This window comes from Pelodiscus sinensis, chromosome 14 (genome assembly GCF_052426305.1).
Source record: "Pelodiscus sinensis isolate ZL-2025 chromosome 14, ASM5242630v1, whole genome shotgun sequence".
In the NCBI taxonomy this organism is placed as follows: Eukaryota; Metazoa; Chordata; order Testudines; family Trionychidae; genus Pelodiscus; species Pelodiscus sinensis.
Window position 1 is genome coordinate 14,430,762 of NC_143065.1, and position 23,054 is coordinate 14,453,815.

A 23,054-nucleotide genomic window follows, 5' to 3' on the forward strand; every position below is an offset into this window, starting at 1 on the left:
TGCTGCTGGGTTGCACCAGTAGTGCCCAGAGCGGCGCTGGGGGACCAACCGGCAGCACCCCAGCTGCTCTGCCACAGGCATCGGGAGAAAAGCCTAGTCTGCTGGGGGGGGGGGGGCGTACTAGCTGCGCCCCCCCCACACCAGCAGATCAGGAAGACTCGGGCGGCGGACCGAGATGCACCGAGATGCACCGCGGTCCCGCCGCCTGGGTCCTCCGCGGCTTTGCTCCCCGTCTCCCTGGTCTGCTGGAGACCAGCAGACCAGGGAGATGGGGAGCGCCTCTGAGGACGCCGGCAGCGGAACAGCCCAGGCGCACCTGGGGTGCCCCGCTGCCCGAGCCCCCCCCCCCTCGGCTTTGCAAAGCGCGGGGAAGCCGGCGGCGGGGCAGTCCAGGTGCGCCCGGGGTGCCTCGCTGCCCGAGCCCCCCCCCGCGGCTTTGCAAAGCGCGGGGAAGCCGGCGGCGGCGGGGCAGTCCAGGCGCGCCCGGGGTGCCTCGCTGCCCGAGCCCCCCCCCGTGGCTTTGCAAAGCGCGGGGAAGCCGGCGGCGGGGCAGTCCAGGCGCGCCTGGGGTGCCTCGCTGCCCGAGCCCCCCCCCCCCCGCGGCTTTGCAAAGCGCGGGGAAGCCGGCGGCGGGGCAGTCCAGGCGCGCCTGGGGTGCCTCGCTGCCCTCCCCGCCCCCCGCCCCCCCCGCCACTTTGCAAAGTGCGGGGAAGCCGGCGGGGCAGTCCAGGCGCGCCTGGGGTGCCTCGCTGCCTGAGCCCCCCCGCGGCTTTGCAAAGCGCGGGGAAGCCGGCGGCGGCGGGGCAGTCCAGGCGCGCCTGGGGTGCCTCGCTGCCCGAGCCCCCCCCCCGCGGCTTTGCAAAGCCGCGGGGGGGGGGGGGGGGGGCTCGGGCAGCGAGGCACCCCAGGCGCGCCTGGACTGCTCCGCCGCCGGCTTCCCTGCGCTTTACAAAGTCGCGCGGGGGGGGGGGGGGGGAGCTCGGGCAGCGGTGCTGCCCCGCTGCCCGAGCCCCTCCGCGGCTTTGCTCTGCGTCTTCCTGGTCTGCAGACCAGGGAGACGCAGAGCAAAGCCCCAGAGTACACGGGCGGCAGGACCGCGAGGTCCCGCAGTCCGTGTACTCTGGGGCAGCCCCGTTCGTAACTGCGGATCCGACATAAGTCGGATCCGCGTAAGTCGGGGACTGCCTGTATGATGGCTTCTTTTGCAGTTTTTGTCTTATTCAGAAATTTTGTGTACTTAATGCAGTGCTGGGCAAAACTCAGCCTGGGGGCTGAATCCAGCCTGCCTAACACTTTGATCCATGTTGCATAAAAAAGCCTCCACCTGAGCTTGATTTATATACTTGGATTTTCTGAAACTACACCAAACTGTAGGGTCTAAGGTTTTAAACTACAACTCATTGTGATCTTTGTCAAACTTTGTAATCCGTGTAACTCTCAAATTTACTGTAAACTGCAACATTGTCTCTGCCACCTTGCTTGTAACTTTCCCTAAGCTGCATTCTCCCCTGAATGAATGGCGAGAGAGTGAGATAATGTGTTTGAAGAAGGCTTAGAACAATGGAGCACATTGAGTCAATGAGTCATCACAGTCTGGGCATGCTCCTTGCTGGATAAAGGGAAGTCTGGGCATGCTCCCTGATGACAAGGTGAATGAGTTACAGGAGCCATTCAGACACTATATAAAGAAAAGGAGAACATGTGAGACTCTTTTTTTTTTTTTTTTTTTCCCTTCTCGTGCTCCTGAGAAGCTCCTCTCCAGAGTCTGTCCTCCTGACCAGCTTCCCCAGCCATGAGCCGACAGACCCTCCAGAATCCACATGCCTTGGCTCCTTCTGCAACCCATATGTCTGTCTAAGGGTGTGAATGCCTCAGGGCAGGAATGAATGGGTGTGTGGGTGTGAGTGAGAGCGTGTGTTCTATCTTCTTTAGTTTAAACCTTTTCAATTTAGAAAAGAGGAGATTGAGGGAGGATATGATAGAGGTCTGTAAAATCATGAGTGGTGTGGAGAGGGCGAATAAAAAAAGTTATTTATTAGTTCCCATAATAGAAGAACTAGAGGACACCACATGAAGTTAATGGGTAGCAGGTTTAAAACTATTAAAAGGAAGTTCTTCACACAGCATGTAGTCAACCTGTGGAACTCCTTGCCAGAGGAGGCTGTGAAGGCTAGGACTATAAGGGTATGTCTGCACTACCACCCTAGTTCGTACTAGGGTGGTTAATGTAGTCAATCGAAGTTGCAAATGAAGCCCGGGATTTAAATATCCCGGGCTTCATTTCCATCTTGCCGGGCGCCGCCATTTTTAAATCCCCGGTAGTTCGGACTCCTGGGCTTCATTTGCAACTTCGATTGACTACATTAACCACCCTAGTTCGAACTAGGGTGGTAGTGTAGACATACCCTAACAGTGTTTAAAGAGAAGCTAGATAATTTCATGGAGGTTAGATCCATAAAAGGCTATTAGCCAGGGGATAGAAATGGTGTCCCTGGCCTCTGTTTGTCAGAGGCTGGAGAGGGATGGCAGGAGACAAATTGCTTGATCATTGTCTTTGGTCCACCCTCTCTGGGGCACCTGGTGCTGGCCACTGTTGGCAGACAGTCTACTGGGCTAGATGGACCTTTGGTCTGACCCAGTACGGCCGTTCTTATGTTATATAAACCTTTTGTGGCTGCTTTCTCCTCTTTAGTTTTACCTAGTGGAAATAAACCCATACTAGTGTAACCCTGGGTGGTCTCCAGTGAGAATATTTTGGGGGTATCAATCCATGCTTCTTGCTGCTTTCTATTTATAGCCTGCTGCCCATGCCACCAAATTTCCAGGCGATGGCTGAGGCAGCCAGATCCTATTTAAATGGCTCATAGTCGTGATGCTACCCTGGCAGGGGCCAGACCCCAGAGCTTCAAGCCCTTTAAATAGCCACAGCAACTCTGGGTGACTGCCAACCAGTGTGGTAGTGACGGGGCCATGAGCCTTTTGCTGTGTTTTTTAATTCAAAGCTTCTGGCTTCAGACAACTCTGGGGCCTCTAGCCCCTGGTCTAGTGTATAGACGTTGGGCTGGGAGTCAGAGATCTGTGTGCTGTTTCATTAATTTTGTCACTGACCAGCTACTTGACCTCAAGCCAATTTATGCTTCTGTTCAGCTTCTGAGTTTGTCTTTTCTATAGAGTGTGAGCTCTTTGCGGAAGGTACTGTTTCTTACTATTTGTTTTCACAGTACCTAGCACCCTGGCATTTAAAGCTCAATTGGGCCTCTGTGTGCTGGTGCAAACTAATAATAATACTTTTTGTAATCATAGGTAGCAGAAGAACTCAGCAAAGTAAAGGGTATTGCAAAAGTTTTAGTGGCTCAGCATGATATGTACAAAGGATTTCTAGCAGGTGAGCAATATTTGTATATAGCTCTTGGCCAAAAATAGTCTATCATTCTTAGCAATGAAAACTGTAATCAAAAGGGGGAGGGATAGCTCAGTGGTTTGAGCATTGGCCTGCTAAACCCAAGGTTGAGAGTTCAGTCCTTGAGGGGGCCATTTAAAGATCTGGGTCAAATCTGTCAGGGATGGTACTTGGTCCTGCTGTGAAGGCAGGGGACTGGACTCAATGACCTTTCACGGTCCCTTTTAGTTCTGTGAGATAGGTATATGTTTATATTATATTATTATATTTTATTTAAAAATATAAATGAGACTGTTATAAACTGTGGCATGTATTTTTCCTCAGAGGAGCTGACACCATTGATTTTGGCAACTCAAAAACAGTTTAATTACACACACATCTGTGCTGGAGCATCTGCTTTTGGAAAGGTGAGCAGATAAGAGAAACACACAAATGTATAGTATGTAAGAGGCGAAGAGCCCATTACAATTAAGTGAGAGTCAAAAATCCATGAAATACTTGTATATTCTGTAACCATGTTGGACTTTTCTGAAATATAGCAATATAAAGGAGCAATTTAAACCAAGTATTTAATTTTAACTTTTGTGGGTGTTAAATAAAACAAATAGGAATTAGAGATCCAAAATCATTTTGCCTTTAGAAAAGAAGAGTATAAAAAACTAATTGTGGTATCTCTTTAAAGTAAAAATTAGCTTTTTTTTCTATTCAGTTTTGTGTTGTGCATCTATGAAGAAGGAAAGCATGCATGCTCCTTAGCATTAAGCTATTTTTTTACATATGTCTATCGAGTAATGCAGACTAGAGTGTAAAAATATATATATATTGTCTATGAAAAACACTGAACTGTAACTCTAAGTTTTATCATTTTTTTTAAATGAAAGTACAATTCTCAGTATCTCTTTTGTCTATCACATAAACATTCAATCAGTAATTAAATCAGGCTTCCCTCAGATGAATTTTAACTTGCAGTCCTTATACAGGTTGGACTTCCCTGGTCCAGCACCCTCTGGACCCGACCAGTCCTGGATGAGAGATTTTTGCCAGACTGGGGTGTATGTGTGTGTCATTTCTGGCCCCCCTGCATTGGCCAAACTGGCCAGCCTCACTATGGCATGCTGGACTTTCCAGCCCCACCAGACAGACCTGCTGCCCTGCCAGTGCTCAGGGCTCCCAGTTTCCTGCCCTCCATGTGGACTCTGGTTCTGGAACAGCCATGTCCTGTTGGACAATGGATGTTACTGGATCAGAGAGATCTGATCTAGAGAGGTTCACCCTGTATGTAATATTTTAGTTTTTAATAAAATTCTTTAGATGCTTTTTGTCCCAATGCAAACTTTCTTGGCAGCTTTGGCTTAATGTTTAGCTTGTTAAAAATGATTGCTTCATTTTTCTTATCATAACATCTAATTCTGAGTTCATTGTTCACATTGAGTAGTAATTTCAGTAGGAGTAATTGAGTATACGTATTCCTGTAATAAGGTACTGCTTAACAAAGGTATCAGAAGTGTGCCCTTTATTTTATGCATGTTGTATCAAGTCAGAAGAAAGAACTTAACCCTTGTACTGCTTATTACATATAAGATCTGTGCTGCTTAGCTTCCTCCCTGATATTTTTAAATATATGTAAACTTTCTGTAGTGAACTATATGCAAAAAAGTCTCTTAAATGTTATTATTTTAATATATTTTCATTTGCTTTTGTTGTCTGCTAAAGTAAGGATTTATTCCTCTCTCTTGGTATTTGGGAACTAACTTGTAAATATTTTTAAAAAATCCACAAAAACTTTACTTGTCAGAGTCCAGCAATCCATGCTTGTCAATTTTGTGAGCAAATGGCATCTGTTTTCAGTTTAAAACTATTAAAGCAAACAAGCATAATTCAACATATTGAATTAAGGGTTTACTTACTGTAAGTCTCATAAAATTTCTAATGTTGTTACAGTAATGGGCTTTCATTTAACCGCAAAGGCTACATGAATCTATAGTTTTGTGGGCCTCCTCACACAGAAAGCATTATAGAAAAAAATTAGGGCACTGAATGTATCTTAATTATAGTTTATACACCGTAAAGGTATGTTTTAAATTTCCTTATGTATTCAGGGTACAAACTGTCAGCATATAGAATGTTTTTCTAACTTCTCATACGTAACTTTTTAGAATCTTCTTCCTAGAGTGGCAGCTAAACTTGATGTTGCCCCTATTTCTGACATCATTGAGATTAAATCATCTGACACATTTGTGCGAACTATTTATGCAGGTGAGCAATATAAGAGTATGCTGTACAATAAGGATTGTCGTGCTTACCTGTGTTACCAAAACTCAACGTGGGATGTGTAAGGAATTTCAGGATAGTATCCTAAATCATTATGGTTATCAGGAATTAAACTAGAAGATAAGTTATTTTTGTAAAAAATAAAAAAAAAAACCAAAAAACCACAGAGCATTTTCCCTGATGTTATAGGAATGCAGCTCAGAAACCAGAGCTATAATTTTAATTAAGTCTCTGGTGATGATTTTCATACATATTGTATTTCTCTGTTAATGTACTTCTGATCAGATTTTGCAAAATGTAAGATTCAGATAACTCACTTTATTTAATATGGCTAGCATTACTTTTGATTTCAGATAGCCATAAAGTTATTTTTCTTAATTATGTAGACATTGATCAGATTATTTGTAATATTTAATTGACTTTCTTTAGTAATTATTTGCAGGCTTTGCTTCAGTTTAGTTCTCTAATGCCTGTCTTACTCTTGGTTTTGTTTTTTGTTTTGTTTTGTTTTAAATGTAGACATGAGCTCATTAGCTTGTTTCAGGATTTTGTGGCAGAATTTGCCTTTCTTAAGCCTACATAGTAGTATCTTGAGATAATTGTGATACTACATTTGAGATGTGATGTCAAAACCTAGATAAGTTGCATTGCATTTTAAATTGCTTCCTTGTCATTCAGATTTAAGATACTTTTTATGGGTAGCTGGTAGGGATGCGAATGGTTAACTGGTAAGCCTCACCTTTTAATGGCCCAGGTGCACAGGGGAGAGGAGGAAAGGGAGTAGAGCTGCTCCAGGCTGGAATGGTTCCCCCATCCACCTCCCCTTAATGGATTAAACATTGTTTAACTGGTTAACCAATTAAACAGGATTTTGCATCAATAGTAGCTGGCATTGTAGCATTTCTTTTCCTGTCTCTGTTCTCAGTGCCTTCAGTTGAGAGAGATTAGTCAGTTAAGGTTGTGAAAACCAACTGTTTGGTGGAACGGGATTGAATTTTTTAAAAATCTTGTGATCATTTAAAAGGCTGTTCATGAAATGGAGGCTTTTCATATTCTTTTATTAAGTTTTTAATCTTGCAATCCCAGTCTCAAAAATTTAAAAATGCTTGGAAGTTGAGAGCTCACTTGAATGTAGTCTCTGATTGGAAAGGGGAAAGGCACACTTTCTACTGGCATGTTACTTAAATCTTGTGTGATAGGAAAGAAATGTAAAATACAGTTTTAAGGCTTCTCATTTTGTAATGTTGATGAACTAAAAGTGCAACTTAAATTAAAATCACAAGATTATTTCCTTAAACGCTGCATTTTCTGCTAAAATCACTAATTTCTGGTGATTCACTGGTGCTGTTATTTTTAAAAAATATCTTCCCTAGGAAATGCTCTGTGTACTGTGAAGTGTGATGAAAAAGTAAAAGTGTTTTCTGTACGGGGAACCTCTTTTGAAGCTTCACCAGTGAGTGGTGGTAGTGCTAGTGTAGAAAAAGGTGGGTATTTAATTTTGATACATTTTCATCTTTTGGTTTTAGTTTTGCAAAAATATGACTTCACAGAATTTCTTATCAAAGTAAAATCATTATTATAGTCTTTGTACTTTTTAAATTTTGCCAGCAAAGGAAAAATAGATATTGCTAGTCCACCTATGCTTTTCCCTCTTCTAATCACACCTGTGTAAATACTAAGTAACTGTTTCCTTTACTGTGCCTGCTTTATGGTCTTGTACCTGCTTTATGGCTTTGTGCTATAAGTTGTCTTGTATTTAAAGTTGAACCAGTTCGAGTTTTTAAATTGCTTTAAACAACAACTTGGTTAAATGGATGCAAAACAGTGTGAAAATCCATAATTTGATTTTGGATTCAGTTCTATCGCAACTTTTAGTTTAAGTTGATTTCTTATTACATTAAGATACATTGATAAACAGATTTAAACCAGATTGAATATTAGGGATGTTAGCTTGTGGTTGCTTACATGATTAACCTCTAAGCCTATGAGAGGTAGCAATGCTACAGAGGGGCAGGTGGCTCCGCGGGAGCCGGTGCTCGTGGGGGGCTGACTTTTAAAAGTTGACTCTCCACGAGCACTGGCTCCTGCCTGCACCCTTGCATTGCTGCCTCTGTGGGAGGCACTAGGGGGTGGGGCAGGCAAGTCAGGCAGAAGGCGGGAGACAGTACATAAGGGAAGTGTACCGCCTTATGTGGTGCCATCTCCCCCCACTGCCTCTGTATCAGAGGCAGTGGGGGAGAGGGTGAGGCACGCTGGAGCTGGTGCTCCCTGTGAGCACCAGCTCCCACTTGTCCCCTGCGTGTAAATGTGTAACTGCTGAAAAATTTAACGGTTACATGTTTACCAAGAACATGTTTGATAACATTCCTATTCAATATCCCAGCCTGTGTTTTGCACCAGTTGTAAATAAGTTACATTCTTAGTCAAAATCAGTGTAACTTTGAATAAAGACAAAGCTATAGTCACATGTGTCCTTTCTTTGGGTGGCACCACTCAAGACAGTTCCATGAATCAACCAGAGGGAGTTGGTAGCACCATTATTAATGATAATGTCAGGGATGTTGAGCTTCTGAATTCTTCTCCAGCATTCACCTTGTCAACTCTGATCAATGGATATTGGCATGTTTCACTGTCATTAGATCACTTAGCCAGTGTGCCTGTCTGTCTCTTTTTAAAACTGAGCTGCTTCTGCTAGGAAAATACAGTATGTGTGTCTTTTACAAAGCTTTGTTTTAGTCCAGTCTAGTATGCAATGTGAAGATAGTTTTCAGTGAACTGTGCATGCAGCACTACAAAAACATGTAAATAAGATATAAAGGAGGCAAGCTATTTTAGTGGCTAATAAATAGACTTAACACATACTTTTTAAAATATTGTGACATAAGCAGTAACAGCTCCATCACCAGTTGGTCAGTCTGAATGGATTGAGCAGAAGTTAACACAAAGTGATCGTCCAGAGCTTACAAGTGCAAAAGTGGTCGTATCGGGTGGTAAGTAAGATAAGAGTTAACAAGTGCTGTTTCAGTTGTAGTACAAACTCCATCTTTGACCTGCTCTGCTATTTATTTACAGTATGTGGCTCTCTTTTTTTGGGCAGATACCCAAAATCACTTAAATCTTGTAAACTGCAAACTGCAAGCTTGTAACACATAGTGACAAATATTTTAGGGACTTCACGTTCAGTAAGACTGTAAATTTAAAGAGATGCATGCAAATAATTAGATCCAAATGTGACCTATGTTAAAATTAGTATAACCAATGTACAGTAATCCAATAATAATTAAAAATTCATCGTGCTATCCCTGAGTAGGGTTATTAAAATGCAGCTAAGTAAACATGCAACCATTGAAAATTTCAGTGGTTATTCGCAGGTGGGCAGTTGGCTCCCAGGGAGCTGGTTTTTAAGCTGGCTCTTTGTGCATACTGGGAGCCACGAAGGTTAACTGATGATCCCAGAGGCTCTTCGTTTAACTATTTACACCGTTTCACTTTCACATCCCTATCCCCAAGTAAGAAAATAAAAAGCTACATGATGCATTTTTGCTCTGCAATAGCAGAGCTATATAACTAGAGCAGTGGTCCCCAACCTTTATGGGCTCCCGGGCGCCCGGGGGCGGGGCCACTCACGCGCCGGGCGCCCGGGGGCGGGGCCACGCGTCCTGGGGCACGCCAGGGCCGGGGCCGCCCAAGCCCCTTGTGCTGTGGGCCCGTGGCTTGCGCCGCCGCCCGTGCTGCGCGCCTGGGGCTGGCACCGGCGCCGCGCGCCCGCATGTGCCCCGGGGCTGGGGCCGCCCGAGCGCCGCGCACCAGGCGCCAGTGAGTGTCGCGCGCCTGGGGCCGGCGCCTCCAGTGCGCCGCGCGCCGGGGGGCGGGGCCAGCCCGGGTTGTCGGCGGGCGCATACAAATGCCCCGGCGGGCGCCATGGCGCCCGCGGGCACCGCGTTGGGGATCACTGAACTAGAGCCAGTAGAGGGAGCACAAATTGACAACAAATCCTGTTCCCACATTTGAGAGAGAATTGATTATGCTGCTCACAAATAAGGAAGCAAACCAGACAGGGCAATATTGATGCATGAATAAGAAATAACCACATGTTAATCAAGGAAACACAACAAAATCTGTATGAATTTAATTTTTTTCAAGATGCTAAAAATATTGAGTAACATTAAAAGTACATAGGAAAAAATCCATAAGTGCCTCTCTGAATATGCATAGGTTCTCTATTACAAGGTATTTATTCAGAATATTGAATGTCTCCTTCCTTTTTTACCTTTTTAAGGACGAGGTTTGAAGAGTGGTGACAACTTCAAATTGTTATATGACCTTGCAGATCAGTTGAATGCAGCAGGTAATTTTTTTTTCTTGTTTTAATTGTGGATGTTTAACACTGACACAAAAGAACAAAGCTTGATAGTAATAGAGTTTTTTATAGTCTTTTTGTCTAGCCATTGTGGTTTGTGTTACTATTAATGGCTTCTTAACACTATAAAAAGGAAATATCTTTTCTTTGAGTGCTTGCAAGTGTCCATTCCACAGTAGGTCTATGTATTTGCCATGTGCACCTGTGCCAGAAGTTATTCCCTCAGCAGTATCTGTAGTAGAGCAGCCCTAGCAGCCTCTGCAAGTAGTGCTTACATGGCACAGCATAAGGTGTGCTTCAGACTTTCTCCCTTCCCATCAGTTCTTGTTGCCAGGGATGGTGCATTGGAACAGCTGTGCTTTGGGCAGCTTAATTTTTGCTGCAAAAGCAGTTAGCTTTGTGTAGATTGTGCTGGTTATTAGTTGTTAGTCAACTAATTTAGTGTCCTAGATGGGAGTTAGCCTAGGGATGGGACATACCTCAATCCCCAGGTTTTAACCCATGTTTAGAATGCCAGCATCCTATGTTGGTTAATGATCTGCATAGCAGCAGCCTGAAGTGCTTAAGTGACGGGCACATTAGCAATAAGTGACACGTTTGAAAGTTATTCAAGCCTCATACAGAAACAGAAAGGGACATTTACCTCAAAGTGCTCTTAATGAGATCAGCGCTAGACTTGGCATTGGAGATCAGTTGGGCCTAGACCTTGAGTGCCATGATCTCCATACAGGGCACTCCATCAGTGCCTCCACCAAGTCAGCATCATTCCCCCTGGCAGTCCCGGTCACGGATGGCAAAGATGCTGGTGAGGGGGCACTCCCCGATATCCTGCAAGGGGAAGATGTGGGGTGGAGAGCTCAGACTCATGATGGGCAGCTCATCAGCCTCCTCAGGTAACTGGTGCTGGCTCAGGCAGAGCAGCCAACCCCTTCCCATTCCACTCTGGCAACTCCAAGTAGCAATGAAGGCCTCCAGCACATATTAAAAACATCTACACTGGAGGCCTTTTTGGGCAGCGCAGCACATCTTGACTCTGTCAGTGCCAGTAGCACCTGTTCAGGCTGTAACATGTTCCAGGGGCAAGCCCATGTTGGACCCAGTACAGGCATCTTCTTCCAAAGTACCATCCTGCCAGCACTCTCCAACATACAGCCTTCATGCCTTGGATAATGGGAGGTGGGCTTCATGAGCGCAATTCTAGTTCTCCACTTCTGGGCACAGGGGCAACATCGATCAGAGCTCCAATGAGCATGGGATTCCCATTACCCGAAGATCTTGGTCCTACTTCCAAGACAGCTTGGTCCATTAAGGTCTTCGTCATGCAGTCACCGATCTTCATCATGTCTGTCTTCCTGGTTGAGAAGGTCTTTGGATCACAGCTCCCACTCCTGATCCAGATCCTGCCCTGTATCCTGGTGCATGTGAATTTTGGGAGTTATGTATTGCTGGGTTCTCGTTGCCGGTCTGCCAGATTACACAATGCTTCAAGGGCCTGAGACAGAGATTTGTCCCATTGTGACAGGTCCTCTCAGGTTGGCATCTCTTGCTGGACACCTGGAGAGCTATGACTAAGTTTGAGGAGGTGCTCTGAGAGTATTCTGGGAAGGAGTTCAAAGCTCTACTGAAAGAGGGAGCAGCAGTGGCCAAAGCAGTCCTGCAGGCAGCTTCTGATGCATTGGATTCCGCTACTCTCACAATGGCATTGGTCATTTCAATGCATCAGGCTTCTTGGCTACTCTTCTCCAGTCTGTCAGAGGTGCAACACTCTCTCTAGGACCCCTTATTTGACAGCTGTGTTCTGCTTTCTGAACAGATAGGCTCAAAGTCACAAGAGATTAAGGGAGACTACATTATGCTTAAGACTCTGGGGTTGTATGTTCTTTCTCTATTTGAAAGCGGTTCAAGCCTCCACACTCTACCAGTCAGGGTTACCAACCATGCCAGGAGCCTCCTACCAAGCAGATCAAGAGCTACAAGTGCTGACAGTAAGCCCTCTGTTCCAGCCCTGTCAGGCTTGATCTGCCCCAAGCAAGGGGCAAAGAAACAATTTTGAGGGTGTGCCTGAGGACAATATCAGACATCCATATGAAACCAGTTCCTCCTTTCCTCCTCCCCCCTGCTTGGCAACTGCCTTTCCCATTTCTTCCTGACCCGGGCTTCCATAAATTTAAACTATAGCATCCTGATCACTATCTCCCAGGGTTATACCCTCCAATTCCTTTCTCTCTTACCCACTCCACTCCCCGTTCCTCTTCAGGGACCATTCTCATGAGTCTACTCTCCTGGGAGGTTCAGGAGCTGTTGTGGTTGGGGGCAGTGGAAGAGGTTCCACCCAATATTGGAACAGGGGATCTATTCCAGATATTTTCTAATCACAAAGACCAAGGGAGGTTTGCAGACCATCTTGCACCTGAGAGGCCTTAAGTTTCACATGGCTACCCTAGCCTCAGTCATTCCTGCTCTGGATCCAGGAGACTAGCATGCTGCTCTTGACCAGAAGGACTTCTACTTCCACATGGCAATCTTCCTTGGTCACAGGCATTCCTTTACTTTATAGTGAGGTCCACCCAGTAACACTTTATGGTCCTCCTCTTTGTGCTGGCCTCACTGCCAAGTGTATGGAGGTAGTGGCAGCCTACCTTAGGTATTGGGGTATCCAGACTTATCCTTACCTGGACAGCTGGTTGGTCAAGGAAAGTTCCAGGCCCCATGTCCAAAGCAGCGTAGCCATCCTCTTAGCAACCTGCCAGTCCTTGGTGCTCCTAATCAAGAAAGTCCACATTAGTAACACTCTAAAAGATAGAATTCATCAGGGTGGTACTCCACTCATCCTTTGTAAAGGCCTACTTCCCCCCAGACAGATTCCAAGCCTTGAGAAACCTCATGGCCTTGGCGTTTTACCACAGCCAGGATCTGCCTGTGTGTTCCGGGCCATATGGCAGTAGGTACATACATTGTTCACCATGCAGCTGCTCCTGGAGTGGCTGGCATTGGTTTACTCTGTCTCGGTACCACAGGCCATGTCTACCCTACAGAGAAGATCAAAGTAGCTGCAGTCGATCTTTTGGTGGTTTGAATTAGTGGGTCTAGTGAAGACATACTAATTCAAACTGAGAGGGTGCTCCCATCGATGCCAGTTGTCCTTCTACAAGAAGTAAGGGAAGTCGAAGAGAGAGTGTGTTCCTTTCGACTTCCTGCAGTGTGGACAGTGCCAAAATTTGATTTAAGATATTTCAACTCAAGCTATGCAATTAATGTAGCTGGAGTTGCATATCTTAATTGGAACTTAACCCCTAGAGTAGACCTAACCCCATGGACAAAGTGATCACAATTCCTCTGCAAATACATACCACCCTATGGCATTGTACAATTCCAATCAATGCTCTAGAGTAAATCCTGTTTGATGCCCCAGCTCTCTCAAACTGAGGTTGGATGCCTCAGATCTCAGCTGGGGCTTGCACCTCAGCGATCTCCTGACCCAGGGAATGTGAATCCTGGAAGGGATATGGCTCGACATTAATGTCAAAGAACTCACAGCTGTTCATCTCGCCTGCAAGGTCTCCCTGTGTCAGGCAAAGTGGTGCAAATTTTCATGGACAATATAGCCTCCATGTTCTACCTCAATAGGCAGGGAGGGGCACACTTGTTAACCCTTATGCCAGGAAGCACTCCTTCTCTGGGACTTCTGCATCTGTCAGAATGTCCATCTTGGGGGCCTGTTGTGTCCTGGATGTTGACAGTGCTTTGGCAGATTGCCTCAGCAGGGACTTCTCACCATGAGTGGTCACTCCATTTAGAGGTTTTAGAGGTGGCTGGCACAATCTTCCAAAGGTAGGGATTTCCCCTAGCGGGCCTGTTTGCCACCAAGCAAAACAGTGTCACCAGTGGACTGGGAATGGGCTCTGTCTCTCTGAAGTATTTCTCCTGTCATGGTCTGAGGTCCTGCTGTACGTATTTCTGCAAATTCCTCTTGTCTTACAGTGGATCAAACAAGATAAGGCTCAAGTGATCGTGATTGCTCCAGTGTGACCCTGCCAGCACTGGTTTTTCATGCTCATGAGCATTATGCAATACCCTCCTATGCCCCTTCCAAATTGTCCGCACCTCTTTTTACAGGGTCCTGATGGGCTTCTGTATCCCAGCCTTGCATCCCTGCACTTGTTGGTGTGGATGCTCCATGGTTGAACTCAGAGGAGCATACTTGTTCAGAAAAGGTCCAGCAGGTTCTAGGCAGCAGGAAGCCATCTACAAGTCTAACATACCAGGTGAAATGGACAAGGTGCTCTCTTTGGGCTTTGGAGTGCAGGATCTCGAAGGGACATTTTCTGGTCCAGGTCATCATGGATTACTTACTGCAGCAAAGGAACGAGGGTTTGGCACATTTCTCCAAAAGCACCTTTCAGCCATCTCTGCTCTTTGTGAGCTGATCCTAGGTCAAATGGTTTTCTCCCATGACATAATGGTGAGGTTTCTGCAGGGCCTCAGAGGTTCTATCCGCAGGTTTGGAACCCAGACCCACAATGGAACCTCAGATTAGACCTTTCACTGGGCCACCCTCCAAACCCCTTGGCTACGTCTACACTGGCCCCTTCTTCGGAAGGGGCATGCTAATTTTGAACTTGGGAATAGGGAAATCTGCGGGGGATTTAAATATCCCCTGCGGGATTTAAATAAACATGGCCGCCGCTTTTTTTCCGACTTGGGGAAAAGCCGGAAAAAAGCGTCTAGACTGGCGCGATCCTCCGGAATAAAGCCCTTTTCCGGAGGATCTCTTATTCCTAGTTTGAAGTAGGAATAAGAGATCCTCCGGAAAAGGGCTTTATTCCGGAGGATCGCGCCAGTCTAGATGCTTTTTTCCGGCTTTTCCCCAAGTCGGAAAAAAAGCGGCGGCCATGTTTATTTAAATCCCGCGGGGGATATTTAAATCCCCCGCGGATTTCCCTATTCCCAACTTCAAAATTAGCATGCCCCTTCCGAAGAAGGGGCCAGTGTAGACGTAGCACTTGTGATGGACCGAGCTGGGTCTGGGCACAGCTGAGGGTTTCCACCCCAGGCAAATTGCTCAAACACGGGGCTCTCTATAGCCCCTGACTGGCAGCCCTTCGCAAACAGGCCACAAACAAGTCACACAGAGCACTTCAGCTGCCTGCCTGGCCAGCCTGAAGCCTCATGAGCAAACCCCTCTGACACCCCAGTTCTCTCTGTGCCCCAATCAGCCTGCCCACAGGTGAGGGGTTTTAAAACCCAATCTTACCTACCCTGAACAGGTTCTGTCTGGTCCCAAGAAACCAGCCACAGATCCTAGGTCAATTTACACTCTGGATCTTACCCACAAATCACGCTGAGCCAATCCTTTAGAATCTAAAATCCAAAGGTTTATTACTAAAAGAAAGAAAAGCATGAGAGAAAGGTTGTTACAGTATCATACATTACATTCATCGAATCTCTCCGTTATTGATGCAGGCTTGCAGCAGAGATGTTATAACTGCTGGCTTAAAAGTCCTTGGTGTACATCCTATGTCAGGATGGGTCCATAGTTGTTTCCGGCTCGTTGATCCCTGCAATCCTGCATGTGGGATGAAGAGCTGAGCTGAGCACATCATGATGGAGTTGGCCACATGGCCTATTTATATACCCCCTGGCTTCTTCCAAGCTGGAGAGAGTCACATGGTCAGTGGCCAGGTGTGTCTTGGCCTCCAGAGGTCCATTGTTCCCTGGAGTTTTGTTCATTAGCATGTCCATGGGCAAACATTCCTGGCCCATTGCTCAGAGACTCTTTCAGCATCAACACAGTACATATTTATAACTTCACACACAGACATTATACAGGTATATGAAGAGCATATCATCAATCAGGAGACAATAAGCTTTCGTTTGACACCTCACATGGCTCCCTTTGTACCAACTTTTGGGGCAAACACCCCCGTAGGGGTCCAGCAGTGATCTGGCTGCTCCCCTTAAAATCCAGTAATGTGACACCCCTCCATTCCTGCTCACTGGAAGGTAGCGTTTCTGGTGGCAGTGACTTCAGCAGGATGGGACTCGGAGATCAGATCTCTGACCTAGGAGCCCACATACTTAGTCTTCTACAAAGGGTAGTGTCCAGGTGAGGCTGCATCCAGGCTTCTTACTGAAGGTAGTCTCTGCTTTTCACATTAATCAGGATATAATCTTGCCAGTGTTCTGCCTCAAGTCTCAAAGGCTGGCAGAAGAGAGGCTGTACTGAACATCGGAAGAGCCTTGGCGTTTTGCCTCGAGTGTACGAAACCTGTTCGCAGATCGACACTGTTCTTTATAGCTACTGCTTTTAGAATGAAGGACCTGCTGGTATTTGCTCAACTGCTTTTGAACTGGTTTATCTCATGTGTTTGAGCTTGCGAGGAGTCTCCCACTGCCCATCATCCACATTCACTCAACTAGGGTTCAAGCCTCGTTGGTAGCCGTTTTAGCACATGTGCCGGTCCATGACCTCTGCATGACCTCTGCAGAGCCATGATGTGGTCTCGAATTCACATGGTTATGTCTCACTATGCCATTACTAGGCAGGCCAGAGATGACACAGATGACAACTTGGCAAAACTCTGCCACAGTCAACACAGCCTTGAACTCCTACCCACCTGCTTGGAGCCACCTACTGTGGAATGGACATGAGCAAGCACTTGAAGAAGACAGTTACCTGTTTGTAAGAGGTGTTTGAGATGTCATTCGTTTCCATTCCACATTCTGCCCTCCTTCCCCACTGTCACTTTCCGGAAAGAGGAAACCAAGAGTGGGAGAAGCATGCGGCACCCATTATTTCACACCATGGAGGCATCACTCAAGGAGTTGTTACAGCTCCTCTTGTACAGATACAGCAGAGGGGAAAAACTTCTGGCATGTGGCAAGCACACAACCTACTGTGCAATGGACATGAGCATGAAATCTTGAACACCAGTTATGAAAAAGTAACTGTTTTTTTTCTTCAGGCTGCAGGAGTTTTGGTGAAATATCAGAATGGTTCCTTGTAAGCAGGAAAAACTCATGTGGGGAGACTTTTCATGTGTATTTTTAAATGGCAAAGTTACTTAAAGTTTTGGATTCAAAGCTGCTTTTTACTTTTTTTTTTTTTTTTTTTACTGCATGGGTGTTGAAATGCAGGCATTGAATGAAAATGAAATCCTAGTATATATTTAGTTATTAAAGTATAATTCTGAGTGCCTTTATTTTATATATATATATATATATATATATATATATATATATATATATATATATATATATATATATATATATACCTGTTCAAGATTAAAAAATTCAAATGATTATTATTAGCCATTGTAATCTTTCTGATATTATTTATTTGGATAGATAAGGTGGCTTGTCATAAAAAGGGCACTCTTTAACTTAACTCACTTTTAAAAAAATTGTCTAGATTAAAAATAGTTTTACGCAAGTTTTAGGCTCTGTACCAGAGCTCCTATGACAGTTTTTGTGGTTTGTCATTTTCTTCTAAGTCTTTCCCCTTCATTGCTCTCTGATACAAACAGGAAACACCAACTATGCATAATGTGGAGGCAAAATATATGCTGTGTAAAATATTTTCTCTTTATTTAGTAATTAAGGATGTTAAAATGCAGTTATCAGGTTAATTGTATAATTGGTACAATCTGTATTGACTTTATGATTAGTTGATAGGACTGCTCTGCAGAGCCAGCAGGGGTAGCTGCAGGAACTGGTTCAAGCTGGGACTGAGCACTCTCAGCCCCTGCTGGATCCAGAAGCCACCTGTGCTGCAGCTTTCATTTTAAAAGTAGTAAATGTAGGCTCTTCCTACATTTAAAATGCAAAGGTGCAGGAATCAGCATGAGCCGGGACTGCTTGGTCCTGGCTCATGCTGAGTCCAGCAGCCCCTGTTGGTGGCAGATAGCCCTGTCCACTGCAACCGGGCTGGTGCTGGAGTGGCTTCTGTTCACGGCAGCCAGGAGCTGCTCCGGCAACAGCCCCTGTCTGCGGCCAGCCCTGGCTGCTGCAAACAGGCTATATGGTGGCAGCAGCCACCCTCCATGGGGGGGCCCAGCTACCTGCTGGGACCCCTACAGACAGGGACTGCTTCGCAGCAGCCTCCTCTATTTCCTTCATTGCTACCTCTGGTAGAGGCAGTGGGGGGAAGCAGGTGACACCCTGGAGATGGTGCTTTTAAGCTGGCTTCCCCCAGCACCAGCTCCTGCTCCCCCACCTGCTCCACTGCCTCTCTCTGATAGAGGCAGCTGGGAGGGGGGGAAGCGACTAGTCAAGTCACTACTTGTCTGTCTGATAAGCTTATGCTTATCAGGTAGTTGACTAGTTGCTTACCACCCTATCAGCAGTAGTAATTTTTTTTCCATTTCAAATGTAACAGTAATAAATAAATATTTTAAAACGTGGCTTTATACTAAATGGGCATCCGTTGACTTGCAGGCAGTGTTTAGGCTACGGGTGACCAAATTTACTGATGCAAGGCCACATATGGTAATCTTCAGAAATTCAAGAGCCACAGCACACACCTGTCAGGGCTCCAGGCTTTAGCCTGTGAGGCATTGCCTACTGAGGTGCAGTTTTAAATCCTCTCTTGCTGAAGCCCTGAGTCCCAGAAGGTATGCCTCAAGCCCCAGTGTCTTCCCCTGTAGCTCTAAAACCCGCAGAACCTCTTCCTTGCAGGGAAACCCAGTGAGACTAGATTGAGTCGACTGCATGAGTGGCCCTCCATCTCTGTGGGCCACAAGATTGTCGTAACCAAGATGGCCTCTCAGGATAGGATAGTTTTTCTGACTGCGCTTGTGTACTTACAATTTGTGAGGTGTGCTGATTGGATGCAGTGCTTTGATTGGATGCAGAGGGAGCATATTGCTCCCAGAATGTTGTGTGCAATCAACACACCCCTCACTTCACATGCCCTTGCTGTAAGTGCGTGTCTCTTTTGTAATACTGGTAGCAAAAACTATGCAGATGAAAACCAGCAGAATCTGGAACTCTTGTAAGTGGACAATGATAAACAAAATTTTGTGGGCCCCACATAGAACCCCAGTGGGCCGCAGGTTGCCCACCACTTCTCTAACTTCATTACAGGGCAGAAGCTTTCCCTCCCGATTCCGCCCCCCAACAGTGATTTGGTAAGTGGAGAGTGAGGAGGGCTAAAAGAGCTCTGAGAGATGCATTTCAGCTGTTAATGAGCTATATGTGGCTTTTTTAGCCACATCTGGTTTAAACACCTTAGTCTACAAATAAAAGTGGAATCAAATTTAAGTGACTCATTTAGGATAACTGACATCAGGCTCCCATGGAGATGAGAGATGATACATACAGTAGAAGATAGGTAGAGTAAGCGAAAGACCTTATGTGCAAATATTTTTTTGATAAAATTAAGAGTGAGAGTGTGCCAGATTTAAATATACAATTCTTTCATGGTAGGAATAGAGATTTCCTCTTGCTTATGAAATGCATTAGCACTTAGTAACTGGAAACTTCAATCAGCAGTACAGACAGAGTAGGTTTTCAAATACATGCCATCACACAGGACTCTTGGTTAAGATACAAACTCTTTTTAATCAAGATCTAATGTTGGCTTGCTAATATTTTAAAGGAAAATACTGAAAATATTTTCTTTCAACCAGTTGGTGCTTCTCGTGCAGCAGTTGATGCTGGCTTTGTTCCCAATGACATGCAGGTTGGGCAGACGGGCAAAATAGTAGCACCAGTAAGTATGGAAATATCTTTTTCATAAGAACTGTAGGTATTCCCTATCATTAATATAAAAAAACCCTTTAAAGTAAATGTGTATAATTAGTGGAGATTTGGTATCAAACCTAGCAGCAGCATCTAAGAATCTCTTATAACAAATCAATTTTGAAGGCCACAACAGCAGGACTCCTCGTATAATATTTCCACTTTATTGTTCACCTAAATGTTCTGAATGTTACCTCAAATTAGATGTTTGTATGCTGGATTCTTTTCAGTTGTCTCTGCGTGAATGCTTTGCATAAGTGTCTTCATTTCTGGCATTGGCTTCTAATTCTGTTGGATGATAAAACTTTAACTAGTAATTTTGTAGTTTGGTATTTTGCAGAGCTTTTCCTCACATGCACATGCACATAGAAGTAATGTTCTATGTTCTTAGGTAAATCTTATTGAATTGTTGCACTGTATGCTAAGCAAAGCTTGTGCAACACACAAAAATGCCAGCGCCTGTTGGGTTACAAGTTTAGGGGTGATGAACAAGGAATATAGTCATATTGCAAAGTGCTAGTTCAGCTGCATATGGTTTATAAATGTCCAGGATCTAATGCTTCCATGAGCACATTCTAGAAGCAAGAGCATCTAAGCCAGTGATGGGCAACCAAAAATGAGCGAACCACGTGTATGGCCCTCTGGGATTCCACCTGCAGCCCTGCATCCGTCCCCCCATCTACTCCCCTCCCCCATGCACCTCTTGTGCACTGGGCACCAGAGCCCACACTTTCTGCACCTCCCCCATCCTCTCACAAATTTTGGAGCATGCAAACCACCTGACTTGCACTCTGTCCCCACTCCTCCCCCTCCCAGAACTGAAACTTCCGCAAATCAACTGTTTGTGGCTGTTCAAGCTCTGGGAGGCAGAGGGAGGAGTGGGACAGCACGAGTCTGATGATTCGCATGCTCCAAAAGTGCTGTGTGTGCGCGTGTGTGTGTGCGTGTGCGTGTGCATGTGCGCGCACGCGGTGCTCAGTGCGCAAGGAGTACAGGGGGGAGGAGAGCAGAGAGGGGGTCCGCAGGCGGCCCATTGCCCACCACTGAGTTAAGCTATTTTGATCTTCAGCCGTAGAGGCAGTTATGAAAAGCTGGAATAGAAAAGACAAATTTTTGGAGGAGGAAGGCTCACTCCAGTTGGCTAGTCATTATGAACAACATGTAAATGGTGTGTAAAACTCATATGGTCTTGGTGACCATGGTTAGGCTATCAGAATCAATAGGTGAGAGTTACTGTTTTGTCAGTAAATGAATCTTAATTAACACAACTATGTGGATGTAAATGAGACAGTTAAGAAATCCTTTTAACAGTATTTTTCTATATTTGTTTCTTTTAAAATTCTTTTTAAAATAAGCAGTTACATAGGGCATTAACACTTTTTTTAATTGAAAGAAGTGTTCCTAGTTATAGTCCCTACTTCCAGGTAAAAATGCAATATACTGTAACTTATATAAACTATTTTTATAGTCTCGGAGGGGTAGCTGTGCTAGTCTGTAATGTTAAAAACGAGTAATCCTGTAGCACCTGCAAGACAAAATATATATAGTATCATGAGCCTTCGTAGGCAAAACCCACTTCTTCAGATATGATTATCATTTGAAGATCATCTCATCTGAAGAAGTGTGTTTTGCCCACAAAGGCTCATGATACATACACAATTTTGTTAGTCTGTAAGGTGCCACAGGACTATTGGTTATTTTTACAGTGTATTTGTAAGTTGGAATTTAAGCTGAATTGATACTAACAAGGTCAGAGTTGCTAACTGGAAGAGATAATTTTGATGTTGAAAAGGTCTACGTCATCCACTTGATCCAGCGGTCTTTAGCAGACACCAACCACAACATCAAAATCAACCCCTGTTGCTTCCACCTCTAAACTTTACCCATAGACTCTCAACAGTCTTTTCACCCTCTATATACTGGAGCTCCAAGCAGTCATACTGCTCTCTTACGTACAATGCAACTCCTCCTCCTTTTCTCCCCTGCCTATTCTTCCTGAACAGTTTATACCCTTCCATGACAGTGCTCCAATCATGCGAGTCATGCCACCAAGTCTCCATTATTCCAATCAAATCATAGTTCTTTGACTGGGCCAGAGCTTCTAATCCTTCCTGTTTGTTCCCCAGGCTTCTCATATTTATGTACACACACCTTAGATAACCAGTTGATCACCCTACCTTCTCTGTTCGAGTCAGAGGTCCTCCTTGTATTTCTTCCCGGTAGCCGACTTCCTCACTTACTTCTGGGTTTTGGTCACCATCCTCCAACCAACCTAGTTTAAAGTCCTCCTCATGAGGTTTGCAAGCCTGCTCGGAAAGATGCTCTTTCCTCTCTTGGTTAGGTGGATCCCATCTCTTCCTAGCAATCCTTGTGCCTGGAACAGAGTACCATGGTCGAAGAAACCAAAACCCTCTCTCCAACACTATCTGCGCAACCACACATTTACTTCCTCAATTCGATGATCCCTACCCGGATCTTTTCCTTCAACTGGAAGGATGGACGAGAACACCACTTGTGCTTCAAATTCCTTGATCATTCTTCCCAGTGCTACATAATCTGCAGTGACCTACTCAAGGTCATTCTTGGCCGTATTGTTAGTTCCTACATTGAGAAGCAGGAAAGGGTAGCAATCTGAAAGTGATCCTGTCCTGTTAATTGGTGGAGAAGGTTTCTTCTGAGGGCATGTCTACACAGCAGCATGAAAGTTGAATTAAGCTGCACAACTTCAGCTATGGTAATTGTGTAGCTGAAGTTGAAATAGCTGAATTTGGCTTTTGGTACTGTCTATACAGCAGGAAGCCAAAAGAAGAACACTCTTCCTTCAAATTCCCTTACTCCTTATGAAATGAGGTTTGCAGGAGTCAGAGTAAGAAATCCTCCAGCTCACCGTTATTTCAAAATAATGGCTTGCTGTGTAGACATGTTATGTGTTGCAATAACACTGCTATGCAGACATGCCCTGAGAGAGTTGTCTTTTTCTCTCATTTCTATCTTTTGATGTGTTGAGGAGAAAGTTTGGTCCTGACCCTTAATTTTCCTTAGCTGCCTGACTACAGATTTAAGTCAGTCAGCTAGTGCATCACAGGATTTGCTGGGAATCCCCTCAGTGTTACAAGTTTTCATGGGCAGTTAAGAGCTTTTCTGAAATGCTGATATACTAACATGTGACCATATGGCCAGCTTAATGTTTTTAAACAACATACTCTGTTTGCAGTGCAATCCTCTGGGAATGTTCCTAGAAAACTTCCATAACACCTTTCACTTCTGTGACTAGAGAAATTA

The 23,054-nt window shown here is 45.0% G+C and overlaps 1 protein-coding gene across 4 annotated transcripts in view; it reads left to right on the forward strand.

The window, feature by feature from the left end:
- Positions 1-23,054, forward strand: part of ETFA (electron transfer flavoprotein subunit alpha) — a 77,638-nt gene that overhangs the window by 25,329 nt on the left and 29,255 nt on the right. For 2 of the 4 annotated variants that reach the window (XM_075897359.2, XM_075897361.2), the window contains exons 3-9: positions 3,304-3,385; positions 3,725-3,807; positions 5,557-5,656; positions 7,045-7,155; positions 8,557-8,661; positions 9,951-10,019; positions 19,661-19,743. In XM_075897359.2, coding sequence (XP_075753474.2) covers positions 3,304-3,385; positions 3,725-3,807; positions 5,557-5,656; positions 7,045-7,155; positions 8,557-8,661; positions 9,951-10,019; positions 19,661-19,743 — 633 coding nt within the window. The remainder of the gene's footprint in view (positions 1-3,303; positions 3,386-3,724; positions 3,808-5,556; positions 5,657-7,044; positions 7,156-8,556; positions 8,662-9,950; positions 10,020-19,660; positions 19,744-23,054) is intronic. The other 2 variants (XM_075897360.2, XM_075897362.2) reach the window with 2 other exon arrangements.